The following is a 17,238-nucleotide window of genomic DNA, read 5'->3' as shown; positions in this document are numbered from 1 at the left end:
TATTAAATTCTAACAAAATAGAAATGGTTGTTAAACTCTCTTCGGCATTGAAAAACTTTGATATATATTAAACAAATGTAATTTTGGTAGATGATGGGTTACTGGTTATAATTTTAATTTTTATGTATTTCAAAAGACACATTAATTTTACAAGTTTCTTTGTATTGCATAACTCGTAAATAATGAATTCGGTCGTTAAAATAAAAAATGTCGTGGGTCGTTAATCTATGGGTATGTTTATTGCTATAGATGAGAGGGCCGAAATTCAAATCCTGGAAGACCTTTTTTTCGCATCATATACATTCTTCAGAAAATGTCACTATTGACCAGATTTTAACAAAAGCCTTTTGGAACGTTGATGTCGAGGTCTACAATGCAAAACTGACTTTCTGCGGGATCACATGTGAATTTCAATATGTGAATTCCATATGTGAAGTTCAATGAACTTCAGCTGAACTCTATGTTTCTTGAACTGTCTCTATAACAGATCAAGCTGCCATTGGATCTCGACGTATTTCTAAAGCGACTCCGCGAAAAGATCTGCTAGCTACTGCTAGCTAACCAGCGACTGCTAATGCTACTATCGCTAGTGCGCGTTCCTCAGTAGGGGACTGATTATGAATATAACCCTGAGAAACGACTTATGATATTATTATCTCCATTACCCACATTGTCATATCTTCAAAGATTATTGTTGTCTTACGATGAGCGTTAGATGTATGGATTTTACACGTTCTTTGAAGTACCCTTTACAATAAAGGCCTTTAGAATATACTTGCCCCTACCTAATAAACTACAACCATGTACGAAATATACGTAAATCGACCGGTCCTGGCCGCATTTACACCTACAAAATCAACACATCGACAACTGTTAGTGTAAACATTTCCTAAAAGTAAAACGCAACTCCTTTATTCAGTGCTGTCACGACAAATGTCGTTAAATATTTGTTCAAAGCTACAAAACAAAGTCGTGTGGGTGCTCGAACAATTTCGGGAAGTTTTTTCGCTCTTCCTCGGGTATTTCCTCTAGCTTACGTGGAATTGATTTCAGCTGCCGGAGTTGGTAGCTCAGGTTTTGCTTAATATTGTCTGGAATTTTGTCGTCGGCGAACAGATGAAGTCGAGACATTCGTAAACGTCGAAGGAGATCTCCGGGAATAGCACGATAAACGGCTTTTTCCATTACTTTAGTTGGGTTACTATCGTGCATTTCCCATGCCGATGTCCAAGATGCTCCGCCAGCGTAATCAGTATGATGATAATACATCCTACAACAGAAGGAATGATGAATAACGCCATTTAGAATACATGCATACTTTTAAATTTCTGATTGGTCGAATACTGTCGAAAATTCCAGCAGTCTCAAAACGTGATAATATTTAGAAGGAAACTTCATATAGAGTTTGAAATTTTCAGTTTAATATAATACGTTTGTAAATCATGTGTTAAATGTCACGTAAGCCGGGCGGCGAAAAACCTTAAATACGAAACGAAGGTCTGTGAACAAGGTATTCAACTATTCTTAACCAAAAAAGACACCTACATTTACCACTAGTCTTATGAAGTAGACGCATGTTCAAATACTCTGTAGATAAGCAACATACTGTTTTAGTACAATGGAGGAGATTTTTCATTTGAAAAAACGCAGACTCCTGCATAGTAGACGATACCAGGAAAGTATTACAAGAGAAAATCGTGAGAATTTGAGATGAGAACACATTTTTTACAAAGTAAAAGCAATAAATGCCAGATATTTTGTTGAGTATCGATGTTGCCCGCATACGCTTACCTGAACTTCCACTCATACCATGGCATCGCAATTTCTTTACAGTTGATCACAACAACGTGATCTCCGGAGTCTAGCATCGGATGAAACATGGGCTTCTTCTTGCCCTGCAAGACGTCCGCAATGAGTTCGGAACTCTCAAACGGGTTTTGGTGCCGGGCATCATAGAGAAGCCACTGGCGAGTAAATGTCAATTTTTGATCGGCCGCCGCTTGCACAGTCCGCAAGAGTTTCGCCGTAAGCTTCATTTCCGTTACTAATCTACGGATTCCTCACACGCCCAGCTGAACGAAAAATAGTTAACAGATTCACTTAAAATTAGTGAAACTTTGCCTAGGAAAACGGCGGCTTAATAGACCTGTGTTTTACCATGCGCCTAGATTATTTTTCTCCATTGCACCGGTACTAACAGATTGAATTCACGATTTTCTAGTGAAAATCAAATTCAATAAAATACATTAATCAAGTTTCCTTTTAATGCAGAGGTCGACCGGTTTCCCCGCATCGAGAAAGGGCTATAGTAAAGGAACACTACTCTACCATCCGATACGCGCAGCTCAAATCAACACATGCTGTCTCGTCGTCCTTCCCCAACTATAAACAACAACACTGGAGCAGCCCAGAATTCCGTACCATCCGACTAGGTGTTCCGTTGATTAAGCCTCGCCATAAACGCATTGCACTTTCCAATTGTCTCATTTCCGAACTGCAATGCGCTTTTCAGAGGCCATGACATGCTGTGAAACGGTACGATGCGGAGCTGTTCGACACTCGTGTATTTCACCGTATCGTGTTGTGTTGTGAATTATCCCTGAATTCTGCTGTGCCTACGCAATTCCGAACTTATGCAGTGTATAGCAACACTATGACCAATCGGCAAGCCAAGCTATTGTTGTAAACCAATTCATAGGCATGGATGTAAGCCAATGTCCACTGCCGGTGTGTTGAAGTGGAGCTATCAATCGACTCCAACGCCGAAAACTGATTGCAGAGATTTGGATCCGCATAGGAAAATAGTGAAGGATCAGGTTGGAGCAGAACAGCTGCTATCGCTAGTAGCCTATAGACTTCAGCTGTCAATTCTCACCCCATATTAAGTGCAAACTACCGACACCGATTAACAGTATTTTTCTTCGGGGAACTTTACGACAAATTGCAACCGCAAAGGCGCCTCCGGCTCACTGGAAAGCTTTTCATTCAACTCTTGTATTAGATTTTTTATTGACGGAAAATTCTTCCTTCAAATCAGCCTATGAAATTCAAGTTGTTGTTGTTGTTATTTTGCGGCCTCTACGTATGTGCGTAAATGGGTAATTAAACGTTCTGAACCCAGGTTAGAGCGACGAAAGAGTATGAGATTTTCTGATGCTCACAGAAAAATGCCATTACTACGTCGACTGCGAGAATCTCTGGCGGTGCCTTAATCCGTTTCTAATAGCAGCCATCGAATACAGCGAAGGATGTACATTAGGAGGATTTTTGGCTGTTTATGAGGCACGTCTCACTTTGTGAATGACAGCCCAGTCTGACGGGCGGTTAGTTCCCTCACCAGCAGCAGTGATAACCAGCTTATCCTAGAGCCAGCTCCCAATGCAGGATCACCGTCGGAGCTGAACGTGTAAGGAGGAACAAGGAAAAAGGCCCGCAGATCTGAAGAAGAAAGTGAGTCAACTGGTTGTGATTATCCGAAGCTGCAGCAAAACAGCCAGCATTGATCTGGGATAGACGAAGTACTGCTCCAGCGTTCGACTACGGTGACGACAACGGCCACCGAACGGGTCAGTCAAACCGAGATACCTAGTTATGAAGTTAAAAGAAAATGTTGAATTGAACCTGTGGAATGTATGATACGTTTAATTTGGTAGCTGGAGTAATTAGGAGAAATTTTAGAAGAAAAGTCATGAATATCAGTAATATCGCAGTGCAACTTTTCGGGGTGCACAACGGTGTCTACTTTATGGAAGTGAACTGAATATGATTACCTTTCAGAAAGGTATTGTAATTGTGTCGCCGCCAAGCAATGCAGACGATGCTCGCGCGACAAAAATATGTATGTTTAGCCGTTATGTACTCAAAAGGCGATTAGTATTCTCCGGCCGTCTAAGTCGCATTAATACTGGCATATCTCGAAGCTTAATATCTATAAGTAAAATTTAAAGCTTGTTAAGATATATATATAATTCGTATGGTACATGAATATGACATCTTTACCATTTTATTTTCATTCTTTTCTAGGAAATATTTATGTTGACTATAAAATAGTAGTTAAACAGAGTTATGTTAGTTTTTAGTTGATAAGCTCGCGTTTGTTATGACAATGTGACAATGCCTAAATCTTGACGTTTTTCTATACGTATTTTAGTTATACTTTGTTACAAAGATGTTTCAATGCACAAATCAGATCGTCCCTCCACGATAAAGGTTCATAAACCTCGAATCGGAGATAGCATAAGCTTGGACTTTTCTTTTTAGGTACAGTAGAGATAGTTTTCAATTAAAGGAGCTAGTGAACGCCGTTTTTCTCTGCTAACGTTACATAATCACGCTAAACGTATATTAACGCTGCATAGTAACTGCTACATTAACCGTATGTTAATATTTAATAATATAATTGTATAGGCCAAAATATTGTATAAGAATTAAATTGAAGGTCACAACCGAAACATTATAATCTTGGTGTTAAAGGAAAATATTTGCTTTACCGAAAGTACGTATTTAACAAAAGAAGTTGAATCTGTTTTAAAAACCGTTTTGTTGCTTTGAGAGTTGATGACCGTAATATATAAAGGGCCTATACAAAAATACCACAAAAAACATGGGAGTGTGTCAAAGAGCGTGAGTTTGGGTCGTAGGGGAATGTACCGTAAATATTAAAAATGATAAACACTGTTTCCATACTTCTTAATTCTTTTTCCCTGAAAGACATGCTAACATCGCCAGTGTTCTACTTCATCATACGCCACAACGTTGCCATGGTGTAAGGTGTTTTTGATATTAAATATCAATAACTTAGAATCAAATATGATTCGTTTGAGATAAACTTGAGAAAGTCAGGTAAGTAATGCTTAATAATATAATAAAATCAGCGTAATAATAGAGAAGAACCACATTCGATCGTTATCTAATTTAGTTAAAAGATGTTATTCTAATTTATGAAAAACCGTTTCGTGGAGCACGTTTGTACGGAATTGCAAGTAGAAAAAGATAAGAGGGTGGGATTAGGCATAGGGCTCATAATAAAAATGATGAAAATATCATTTGTATTACTATGTGAAAATATATTACTTGTTTATAAGCTGTAGTTAATATTATTAACATTTTACTGTTACTTATCTAATTATTGTGACCTTGCTTACATTCTTTATTTCTACAGTAAATACTTGCAATGCGAGATGATAAGCAACAGATATCGTATGGGCTATGAGTACATCAGTAAAAAGTATGCGAGACGTTCACGACATACTATAATTTTATATAATTATGGGTGACCCAATAATATAGGAATAGTATTAGGAAAGCGAGTGCATTACTTTGCAAAAGTGATTAAAAAACGAAGTCGCATTACTCCGCAACGGTGATTAAAAAACAAACGTTACTCGGAATGAATAAGTCCTGGCAAGAACATCTTGGACCTGTAATTCCATATGACTTCGTGTCGCCATCGTCGATTCGTCCTTCAACGCGATCAAGTACGACAGACATTTTTTATTATTTGGAAAATAGCGTTGTGACATAGCTTGGCTTATAGCCAGTATCTTACGAACAACTGTGTGGAGTCACAATCGTATTTAGCAACTGGCAACGTCTGTTCGAAAAATCCTTCGCATGATACACCGAGTGTCATCCTTTAGCTCACAGCAGCCAGTTGTATCGAGAGGCATTTTATTTCCAAAGATTGTAAAGACGGTAGCAAAGTCAACCGAATCACTTCTGACACTTTTTGCCATCTTCCCCAGCAAAGGACCTGCTCCCTTCGAACACTCATTGGGTTCAGTCCTCTTGAGCGATCACTTAAACACTTCTGTGTTTCCTAGCTGCATGCAACACTTGACTGGACGGCCGGAGCAGACATCAGGCACCAAACATGGATTAATTCTTTGCTTTGATCTGTTCATGCTTCAATGTTAATAATGATCACCCCCTGCCTAGTTAGGTTGTTAAGTATTTTGTTTAAGTATTTAGTAATAAAAGCACTTCGAATGCGAACCGGTGCTTGCGCTTCAGCAGTTGAAAAGAGCGCAATACGTCAACCTTCACAGTCAAAATTGGATGGTCCAGTAAGCGCTAATGCGGACACCATTAGCACAATTCATTGCATTACTTGTATAGCATGAAACAAAAAAACCAAGGGCATTATTTTAAAACGGGAACGAAACCGAAGAAGTCTATGCAAGAGGCCGGATGCCGGACCAAAAGCGTTTTTCATAAAATGGAGCAATAATTTACTCAACATGTGTAGAACCTTAATCTACATAGGCTGAAGCAGCTTTTGACCGACTATCAGCCCAAAAGTTGTATCTATTATTTTTCTGTTTTAAAAACATAGAAATGTTGGTTGTTTTTTGGCGAACAAAGTGTTTTCCAATTAGAAAATGCAAGATCTACTTGCATTTATAAGTGCAAGCAAATATTTGAATAAGAATTAAGCAAGTTTAGAGGTGCTAATATTTCATTACTTATAGTACTATTAACTAAGTTATTAGCACATTCAAAAAAGTCATTCTTGCACATGATTTAATGAGCAGTTTAGGTTCCCAGTGAAAACCATAATCGAAGTGAACGGCGAATAAATAAAAACGACTACCAGAAGAACTCGTCGGCATATACAAAAATTGCATGTAATTATTAATTTTTATTTATATTAAGTTTGTAAAAATCTAGTTATTAAGTTTGTAAAAATCTAGTATGACTACCTTCTCAATATATATATAAGTGTATACATATTGATTAGTTCTATTATTCGTCAAAATCATTTAATTTTTTTTTCAACTTAAAAATCAATCTCTAAGTACTATAAGGTGCTATAAGTAAACAGTAAAATAAAAGAATAGCTTTTGTTCATTTGTTCGATAGGCTCGATTACTATAACGACTTGGCCAATACGAGATTTTTCCCCTGGGGCGCGTTCGCCGAAGATGCCTGACAAAAATAAAATTCTCATATAAACATTCTTTGTTTTTTTGATTTTATCTAATTTTTTTACATCGATCGAGGAGGTTCTGCTACACCAGAAGAATTATAAGGGAATGTAATAAACACCCTAAAGGAATGATCTGGTTCAAGGCAAGTTATAAGCCTTAAGGAGGCGACCTTGTTGGCCATTATCGAATCATTCTCTTTCTACTTACGAGGGTAACTTAAATGAGGTGCTCTATATAGCTTGACATGGATATTAATGCCACTATATATTTGAAATGTAGCTATGTTTTGAGCTCAAGCTTTCCGAGAATATTTAGGGGACCTTTGAAGTCGAAACCTTATGGATGACCGACTGGAGCAGAGAGAAGTTAAATTATAGAAGATTATCTTGTCAGCTTCACCGGCGATTTAAATTTTTAGCCGAAACAATAAATAAACCTGATACAGGGTAGCCCGTTGCTAAGTTTGCTGGTTTATTTTGAAACACCGTAGGTCTTGCGGGAGAACACTAATCCAGAACACAAATTACGATTATAGGTCGCTTTGAGAGTACACATGCGGGAGTTGAGCATATATAATCGTATGGAGAACTGACGTAGCTTCAACCGTTGGAAAAATATCACAGTGAAATTAACGTGTATAAGAAAGACAGTGATCGTAATTTGCTGTGTGTAAATGCATCACTCCTATTAAATAAAGCGAATCGACCTCGACGGAATCACGAGGGCGTGCAACCAATGAGGGCGTGTAACCAATACAACGTATTTAATCAGTCTATTTCTTTACGCAAAAAAAATATGAAAACGCATCGAGTTTGGATTTGTTCATATGTTTATTTATGATAAATCGTTTTGATTTTGATTGTTTTCGATAGTTTTTTTCGAAGATTGGACTAGTTTATATAACTTACTGACGAAAATATTGTAGGAGGTTCCTATTTTTCGCCTATAACCAAACGAGATATGAAATTAATATTTAGATCTCCTGCTCCAGTTGAATCCTTCTCTGAACATGCGGTTTTCCTTTTATTAACCTTTGCGTTGCAATACGTTATTCAACTACGAGCCGAAGGAACAAATTCTGAAACAAATCAAGCAAAGTTAAATAAACTATGTATACCCTGCAGGATACTTGCGAATATTGTTCGTAATATCTTTTTTTTTTGAAATAATAAATCAAACTTGCTTGCCTTGAATAGCTTTTATTAAACAAGTTGGGACAATTTTTTTGGGAAAAAGACACTCAACAATTGGAGTCTTCATTTTACTCATATGTTAGGGTAGTGGTGTAGTCAAATGTAGCTAATATTACCGGTACAGAACCAAAAATAGGCTCCCAACCTTTTTTAGTATTTGATCTTTCCCATCCTGCATGATCCGATTTTTGTTATATACCTGCGGGTAAGTGCCGAAAGATTTCGAAGAGCAATGAAAAAATTTACTTAAAGCTAACTGTTCTCTTGGCAAATTTTAGACCTTACCGGTTTTTTCATACGCTTTGTTCTCCTTTTTTGTCTTGCACTGGACCAGTTGACATTCGCAGATAGAGTTATCACACTGGACTTCGTCTTTGACACCTCATCGAGCTAAGACACATCGCTTGTTCATATATACCATTCTCTCTATTGCATTGTCGGCCTGTGAGTAGCGCTCACTGTCCACCGCGATGACATGGTTAGCATTGCACTCCGTTCGTCCCGTCAACAACGTGATTATGGTGTTGACGGGGCAAACGACAGGAGCCGCACGGCAGGCTTCTAGCGATGAATGATGCGCTAGGCGCAAAGCCTAGCTCATAGCCTTGGCCAAGCGAACGAAGCTTGATGTGGGGCTCGGTTCTATGATTTTGCAACAATCCAACAGAGAGGATCCAGCGCTATGTACAATAGCATGCATCTGCTGGTGGTGCTATTGCCGCTACATAGGTCGACGCCAACAATTTATATTCATATAGTTACGACTCTGTTAACCATAAGGAGAAACCATGACGACAATACAAAGGGGATAGCCAACAACGACAAACCAAACAAATGACACAACCCACAGCTGTTTTATCCTATTAAAAAGAAGTTCGATGGCTGTGGCGCATTTTGGTGACACGCACGTAGTAGCCATGGCCGTCAAACAAGTAATGTTAAGTCACCAACGCTTCCAGTAACAATCGCGGAGTTGATCAAACGATCATACACAGAGAAAAACCGTCTACGTTACCATCAGGGTGTCCTGCCAAAACAGACTTTCCTGAAATACCCTCCTTTTGCCCCATTCTTTGGCTCCTTTTTGCTCCCACCCCTTCCCCACGCTGCAGCCGCGACATCGCGATATATACTTATCTGATAACTAAAATGGATATGACAACGCTGCTGTATAGTTCATGGCTGTAGTGCAACCTCTACCAGATTTGCATTTTACGTCAGCAAGTGGGACCGTGAGGTCGCTTAGACAGGAAGTACCTGTTTTATGGCAATCAGTGGGTGGACAAAAAAGAACGGGCAGTGCACTGTTTATATTCATAGTACCCGTAATACTGGTGATGGTATATGCAAAAGATTGTAGATAGCTATCGCCTAAACAGGAAATACAGGGAATACCGCTGTGATTGTGCGAAGCAGCTGTAATTGTTCGCAGGACCGAAGATCACCTTTTGCTCATTCGGTGTTCAAAGTCAGTGTTTTTTCGATGTTGACCGATGCTAGATGTGACTTCACTGTGACCTCTGACACAGTGAAGACATGGGAGCGCTACAAAATTTTAGAGGTAATTACAGCAGTGGGTAGCGATTTAATTGAACGTTTTTACCTATAGTGGAACATTTCGAGGCGTCAGTGTCGTTGATTTTGTTTTTATCTAATATAATATGGAACGTATTGGTAGCATTATTATTGCGTACAATAAGAAAGTCTGGATTAAGACGCAAGCGAAAGACAGCACCAAAAAATACAGTAAGTGCTTATTATGTAATGTTTTTCAGATTCGACTATGGCTGAGTGTGACGCCTTCTTCGACCGGAACAAGCCCGGTTTAGACTTCGAACAAAAGTCTAGACGAATTAAAGAGTTCTGCGAGTTCCACCAGACAAGCGAGAACACCAAAATTGTGCTCATAACGTCTGGCGGCACAACAGTTCCTCTAGAACATAACACGGTACGCTTCGTGGATAACTTTAGCATTGGCATGCGTGGAGCAGCTAGCGCTGAGTACTTCCTTAAAGCCGGTTACGTTGCAATCTTTCTCCATCGATCGAAGTCGCTTGAGCCATTTTCACGAAAAATTCACGACAACGTCCTCGACCTATTCTCCTATCAGAACGGTCAGGTCACCATCGCGGACAAGGCTCGGCCGCAATTGCAGGAAATCATGGCCGACTACGAACAGGTGCGCGCAGAAAATCGCCTTCTAAAAATCAAATTCACGACGTTGGCTGACTACCTATTCTTGCTTCGCGCATCAGCTCAGCACCTTCGTGCATTTTCATCCCGGGCGATGTTCTACTTGGCGGCGGCCGTTAGCGATTTCTATGTCCCGCCCGATGAAATGGCCCAACACAAGATTAACTCGGATGCCCAGCTCACCATGACCTTCCACCTAGTACCGAAAGTTCTTAAACCCCTCGTGTGCCTCTGGGTGCCGGACGCCTTCGTTGTGTCGTTCAAACTTGAGACTGACGAGAACATACTGCTAGACAAGGCACAGCGGGCCCTTGAGAACTACAAGCACAGTTGGGTAATTGCGAATGAGCTGCATTCGCGCAAAGAACGAGTGACATTCGTTAGCAAAACGGAAAAAATCGACGTACGAATGACGCGCGAAGAAATCGAAGCTGGTAGCGAGATTGAAAAGAAGATTGTGGCACAGCTCAGCGTCCTTCATCAGGCGTTTCTTAATGCGCGGGAAACTATTGACCGAGTGAAATCCTATGAGGTACAGGATTGCACAGTAATTGGTAGTCATACGGTATAGGTATGACCGAACGAACAGTAACGTATGCAGCAGAAACAAACAATAGATGATATAGGCATGAACAAGGTGAACAAGTGTGCCCGAGTATTAATGATAACGGGCCTCTAGCTGGCGGTGCTGTATAATTTGGTTTGACTCGACTTTGTCAAAAAATATACGCTGATGGCAGCGAAGTATCGGAGTCGGAAAAAACTCAATCGGATTGCCTATCGTTATGTCAATTTTCTTAATGAATGGGTCACTCTCGGTTGAAATCTTCAGCCGAAAATCCGACTCGATTTTTTGTTTTTAGAATGAAAACGACAAGGTGGTCATTATGGTTACTCGATGAAATAGGATAACGATATGGGTACAATTGTGTCAAGAATTGTTTCATTGGGAAAAATTGGTAGTCATAAACACTATAAAGAGTTATCATAACTTGTTTTGATAATGTACGTAAAACTCCAAAAAAATAGTCCCATGATGAGTTAAACACAGTGTTCTAATAAAAGTGATTACCTTAACGATAGGACTTGAAAATTAAGTTGAAAATTAAGGGAAAACTAATAATAAGCTCAATGTCTAACCTGAAAACATATAATAGGCGTACTGTAGGTATTGACGCATGCGTTATGCACCGTGTGTCGATATTAACGAAAAAAGTCCCGTTCTTATACCACTCCTACTACTACGGACACTTAGCTCCCTGCGACATGTGTTGCTGTGTTGATGCAACTTTTATAATGGTGAAACGATTACAGAATGAGTGATGTCAACGTTCGTTGTATATTGATGACTAGGCAGGTTGGAGTCGTTAGGAAAGGCAACATTGTAATCACGCCATTTCCGGACGCGTTTTGCAACGACGGCGACGACGACAATAACAATAAACTTATAATAAGCAAACTAGCTACCTAAAAGGGTGTAAAGGTGAAATGTGTTAATCTACGGTATTTTCATGTCTTCATTTCCAAGAAAACTTATCTTATCCAGTTTATTCAAAAGCTCTATATAGATAAAATCCTACGCAATACCTTCAACAAAACAAAGTTTATCGTTTTCTCCAAATGCTTTGAATTCGACGACCTTTTGAAAACGCCGTACCCCCCAACGATGGTCATAATAGCAGTAATATTCGTAATAATAATACAGCTCAGAGATCAAGTTCACGATGAGGCTAGACAGTATTGTCTATCCGTAATCAAAGCTGTTATTGTTTCTTATGAGATGTACATCTGGTTGGCAAATTTATCAACCAGATTACCAAGACGAAGAATAGCAGACGAAAAAGATCAGAATCGTAAGTAAACTGCTTTGAGAACGGTGGTTGACAATGGTTAAGGAAGATTATAACCGAGTGACTAGCATATGAGGTTAATTACATTTAAATGCTGATTATTTATGAATGGTTCTTTTATTTATGAAAATGGGACGTTACATTAACATTATTGTATAACAATGTATAATACAACGCTAGTGAAAACATGGTAATTACCTACGAGGAGGTTTTAGCCCGAAGTTGATTTGTTTGGACCAACAAGTGTTCATTAAATTTTCGCATATTCACAAGCTATCAAAGTCCAATCATCGTTTAATCGTTGGGTTTCATATATGAAATATAAGAGGCATCTTGGAATAACAGTAGCTTTATATATGTAAATAGCTGCACACATGTGCGTAATAAAAGGAAAAAATAATAGTTATTAAGGACTGATAGAAACCCACTTCGGCCACCGAAGAAATAAGTAATAATTAAAAAATTATTTTTCTAAGCCCTATCCCTCTGAGGCGACGGACTCACTCGACTCTGAAGTCAATACCACGTTCCGTCCATAACTACTATATTATTTTATATATATTATATATCTACATATAAAATATATCTCTATTGTCTTTCTTTATTGATACTGTAAAATCAAAAGCTAGCTTAAGAAAATAGCAGCAGATAATTGTATATATGTATATGTTACATAGATTTATGATACCTAAATAATTATATATACGTGGATATATACAGATCATAGATATTTAGAAACCATTATTTGGAGAAATTTGGATAAGATGGGCATTATGTAATGCCTACGAGTAATACGATGATGACATGTCTGCGTTGCAACATTAGAAGTACCACTGCGATCGCTATTATTTTTGTTTAAATTTTATCGATTGTCCGCTTTTTCAAAACAACTTTTTGGTGGCTATTGTTGTCGTAAAACCTTTAGAACCCAATATTTTCTGCCTCTATTGAGTGCATTCGTCGTTTGAAGGTGCGCGGTCTACTACGTGACTACTGTATTCCACTAAATTGTATTTCTTGGATTTTATGTTAAAGTACTTACTTCCGCTAAGCAGCTACAGATTTATCCTAGGTATCTGAGAAACGATGAAAAAACAAAAACATAACACATACGTGTACAGAAGCAGCATAATGCAACATTTTTTAAGTCTGTACCAGTTCTCAAGGATGCTGTTGTACTAGGGCGACCTATCGTAATATCTATGAGAACACGACGTACAGTGTTAATGACCACAAAAGGAGCCAAAAAATAAGAGGCCTACTAGGATATGAAAGGTCATATTGATATGAGTACGGTCATCAGCATATCGAGAATAATATCGGTATCAGTCCTTTAACTGGTAACGTTATGCTGGACCATACATTGCGGTTATATACTAGCCTCACAGTACCGTGTGAATTGCACCTTAGCAGTACTTTAAAACAGATCTTTATTCTCTCGTGTTCTCAGGCAAGGTAACTTTAGCTGATGCTCCAATAACTGGATATATTATAGCAAGGTATGATAATAGGATATATTTCTCTTACGGGACGAATTCTGTCGTTGTCGTGACGTTTGGGCGTTCAATGCTGAAAATACTAGATGTTTTAAAAATTTAAAGAGGTGGATATTTGCGTGCGCAACAGATCCACGCGCATCTTAAGAGCGAGAGAAAGTAATTGAATAACTGGAACAGAAAAGGTTCGTCTAGTTGTTGAATAATTCTAAGCAATTAATTGTATAGTTCTCGAACATACACAGACCTCACACAAGAAACAAAGTATTGCAGATTTTTTACTAAGAGTGCAACAACGTTGGGTAGCCCTAGTAAAAAAAAGTAGTCGTATCCCCGTATTACTACAAAATAGTAATAATAATAATAGTTATACTGATTGACAATGTTCAGCAAGTAATAATAATAATGATTGTACTGATTGACAGCAGTGTAATGCAGTATGCAATATTTCAGGATTTCACCGAAACTTCGTTAACTGTCCACACATATCTTGTTCGTTTTGTGCTGTTTAGTCTGACCTTTCATCTATGGAGAACATCATAATATATATCGAATACTGGGAGCAGTCAAGCCTTTGAAACTACCACAAATGACAGACAATTGTGGTTTCTCTCTCATCCACCTGAGCCTTTGCGCTATGTGGATCCAGATCTCTCAATATATTTTGAGTTCGGGCTAGTGGTAACAGGCTTGACACTAAGTCGAGCGGCTGTACTTATGAAAGGACACGGACGGCAGCCGGACAGTCAGTAAAACTCTCGGGATCAACTCTGGAATCTACCCACAAACTTAGCCAAATGCACCGGAAAAAAACACACAAACAAAAATATCATTGGTAAGACGATCGTCTCAATTGATTTCATCACTATCTACTCAGAAAACAAAAGCCAACGAAGGAACGAGCTACTGCTTCACCAACATCGCCAAACCCATGCTTTAAAGTGCTGTTTATTATGTCCAAAAAACAGAGAAGTCATTAACCGAACAACACCTCTTCGTGAACAACCAGCGCATAAATCACCGGACTTATTTCCGCACTGGCTGCGTGGCCTCGGTGATAACGAGTGCATGCAAAAGCAAAAAGTAGACTTCAGCTGGAGACTGCAGACTAAGCTCACGTCCGATTTGTCGACAGTGATGATCAGCACTTAAATCAGTCATACAAATGACGGGTATCCCCTATAAAAACGCTATAGAGGTCGGTGAATGACACCTGCCCATAAAGGTATAGGATGACAACATGAGAGGAAGGGTGTATCGACAGTTAAGCGACCTTAGTAGTACTTTTCTATTGTGCTACTCGGCTCGTGTTGGTCGCATGATTTTTCTTTTGATGGGTAGCTGCTTTTGATGGAGAGGACAAGGAAATGAGAATGAGAAATTTTGATTATGGTGCATGTACCATCTTGCCATGTGGCCTGACGACAGAATGAATATTTGGATCTACGACAAATTTGGATAGAATAGGTGTTCAGCGTTAGCGGATTCAATTGAATATTCTAGACAATTTCAGAATAAGATAACGAACATTTCTATCTCCACTTAAAAGTAATTTAGTATCTGGCAGGGGTAATTTGAATTTCGTAGTCGCTTAGACGTTTATTACGGGTTGATTTCTGTTTCATTGAAAACAAATCGTAATTAGTAACCTGTTAAACGGCAAAGGATGTCAACTCTTCAGAAATGAGTAATTTTAATAGCTATTAAGGTATAATACCAAACAGAACAATTGTTTTGCATAGCACGCCAACACGAATACTATTACGCCGATAGTAATTGTACATCAGTTCACACCTTCTGCATTACCGCATAGTGCAGTACCTCTAAACTTGAACTTAGCCGAATTCACATGTTCTTCACAAGTAGCGTGAGACTAACTCCTTTTCTCACTAGGCCCAAAATACCAACTTATACTCAGGCACATAGGTACACATGCCAATCGTATGTAAAGGGCTTACTTTCATTGCAGGGGAATTAAGGTGACGCACCATACCGATGTAGAAACGCGTACGACGTCTGGCTGAGGCAATTGTGGCAACTGCCCATCGTTACTGATGACGCCGTTTTTATTTTCCCCGTTGTTATTATTTACCTTTAATTGTTTACTCTTCTGGGACTTTCAATATTGCTGCAATTGTGGTGGCGCAATGCAAGTTTCGCTGCTTATCCGGAGTAAGTAGTATCTCGTTACAGATCCCCTATGGATGAGGTTTAAAAGCGGGTGACAGCCTCCTCTTAGAAACGAAGCTAACTGATACGATCCATACAGAAAGAGGACGATGTTGAGTTGAACCCAGGGGGTTTCAGTACTGTGGATCGAGCACTCCAGCAACGCTCATGATCGAGCCATTATGTAGAACCTAACAGCAAGTCGATGGTACGCGTTCAGATGGCAAACAGCTTAGGCTCACTGTGCTGGGTGGGAACTCCAGTGACATGGTTAACTACGGTATCAGCACAGACAACAATAAACAATCCTCAATAACAATAAGAAGAAAAAGACTAGCGTTTTTGGTTCTCGTTTAAAACGGCCATAAGCCCAGCTGAATGAGTGAGAAACGGTATGGTGAACACATAGGGAAGTTGACTCCCAGGCAGATCTTTCAATGGGAACACTTTTCAAGATCTCCGTATGTAAAAGATGACGCAAACCCATTGAATTTCATAACACAGATGTACACTAGTTTTGTCTATTATATAGCGAAAGCAACAACGAGTTCATTTGAAACCGTCGAGAATATTCTAAGGAAAGTATCTGAATGTGACACATACTGCCTTCGAGTGTATTAAATTACGATGGGAAACCGCGAATGATTCGCAAGGAGCTAAAGTAGTACATTATGTGCATCTAATTCCGTATAGAACGATGATTAGTACGGGCCTACTACAGCAGATAATACTTTTATTGATGTTTTAATTAGGCCTTGTATCACGTCAGTTGCATATTAATCACATAAAACTGTATGTATAAATGTATATAAATGCTTCAAGTACTTAAATGATATCTGCACAACTTAGAAAATATGATTGACTGATATTACACATATTATAAGAATATCATCTGCATATAATCTATGCACGTGAATAGCGCTCAGAAATAGCGCAGTGGTAATGTAAGTGCTCACTATTCAGGAAATTCAACTAAGTTGGCTTGGCAGATGCTTCAAATAATTCCTAACGTCTTACATACCGAATATGACATTCGAAATTCAATTTTCTTCAGATATTAGAGATAGCTGAAAATACTTTTTTTGCCTAAAAATTTTAGCTAAAAGAAAAACGTAAGATTTTATTTTTAGACTGCAAGTCAAAAACTTGTTTTTGAGCTGTAGTATAAAAGCTCTAAAAAAACAAAAAAAAAGATATTGCACGAGCAGTAAAATGAAGATATGGTTTTTAGCCAATAAATGTAAAAACTCTGATCATAGTTCTTATCATGAGCACATAGGCCGCATCAAAATTTAATGACGGACGAATATTATTCTTTTTAACATTAAGCAGCTTTTTAATATTAAAAAAACATTGCAAGATCATTAGTAAAGCAAAGGTTTCTGAAGTTAAAGACAACAATCTAATA

The 17,238-nt window shown here is 38.6% G+C and overlaps 2 protein-coding genes across 4 annotated transcripts; one reads left to right on the top strand and one right to left on the bottom strand.

The window, feature by feature from the left end:
- Nucleotides 1-217: 217 nt before the first annotated feature.
- Nucleotides 218-2,418, bottom strand: mRpL13 (mitochondrial ribosomal protein L13). 2 transcript variants are annotated; one of them, XM_022848573.1, is made up of 3 exons: nucleotides 2,329-2,418; nucleotides 1,792-2,072; nucleotides 218-1,270 (listed from the first exon to the last, which is right to left on the bottom strand). In XM_022848573.1, exons 2-3 carry the CDS (start codon nucleotides 2,034-2,036, stop codon nucleotides 958-960), a joined length of 558 nt encoding a protein of 185 aa, XP_022704308.1. In that variant the 5' UTR covers nucleotides 2,037-2,072; nucleotides 2,329-2,418; the 3' UTR covers nucleotides 218-957. The 2 variants fall into 2 exon arrangements, with proteins under 2 accessions (XP_022704308.1, XP_022704237.1); XM_022848502.1 differs by lacking the exon at nucleotides 2,329-2,418 and having other exon boundaries at nucleotides 1,792-2,322.
- A 6,874-nt stretch (nucleotides 2,419-9,292) lies between these two features.
- Ppcs (phosphopantothenoylcysteine synthetase) lies at nucleotides 9,293-17,103 on the top strand. Of its 2 annotated transcripts, XM_022848210.2 has the most exons (3): nucleotides 9,644-9,683; nucleotides 9,898-10,847; nucleotides 15,631-17,103. In XM_022848210.2, the coding sequence occupies exons 1-3, from the start codon at nucleotides 9,659-9,661 to the stop codon at nucleotides 15,637-15,639; spliced, it is 984 nt and encodes a 327-aa protein (XP_022703945.1). In that variant the 5' UTR covers nucleotides 9,644-9,658; the 3' UTR covers nucleotides 15,640-17,103. The 2 variants fall into 2 exon arrangements, with proteins under 2 accessions (XP_022703791.2, XP_022703945.1); XM_022848056.2 differs by lacking the exon at nucleotides 15,631-17,103 and having other exon boundaries at nucleotides 9,293-9,683; nucleotides 9,898-12,750.
- The last annotated feature ends 135 nt before the right edge of the window (nucleotides 17,104-17,238 follow it).

Source organism: Varroa jacobsoni, unplaced genomic scaffold, assembly GCF_002532875.2.
Source record: "Varroa jacobsoni isolate VJ856 unplaced genomic scaffold, vjacob_1.0 scaffold_15, whole genome shotgun sequence".
In the NCBI taxonomy this organism is placed as follows: Eukaryota; Metazoa; Arthropoda; class Arachnida; order Mesostigmata; family Varroidae; genus Varroa; species Varroa jacobsoni.
This window is presented reverse-complemented; position numbering and strand designations above follow the sequence as displayed.

What these genes read in the sequence shown, in the direction of transcription:
- mRpL13 (XM_022848573.1), bottom strand. Translation starts at nt 2,036, where the DNA reads ATGAAGCTTACGGCGAAACTCTTGCGGACTGTGCAAGCGGCGGCCGAT. An exon ending in TGGTATGAGTGGAAGTTCAG is followed by an intron (nt 1,271 to 1,791) that starts GTAAGCGTATGC and finishes CTTCTGTTGTAG; the next exon opens with GATGTATTATCATCATACTG.
- Ppcs (XM_022848056.2), top strand. Translation starts at nt 9,659, where the DNA reads ATGGGAGCGCTACAAAATTTTAGAG. An exon ending in AGCGCTACAAAATTTTAGAG is followed by an intron (nt 9,684 to 9,897) that starts GTAATTACAGCA and finishes AATGTTTTTCAG; the next exon opens with ATTCGACTATGGCTGAGTGT.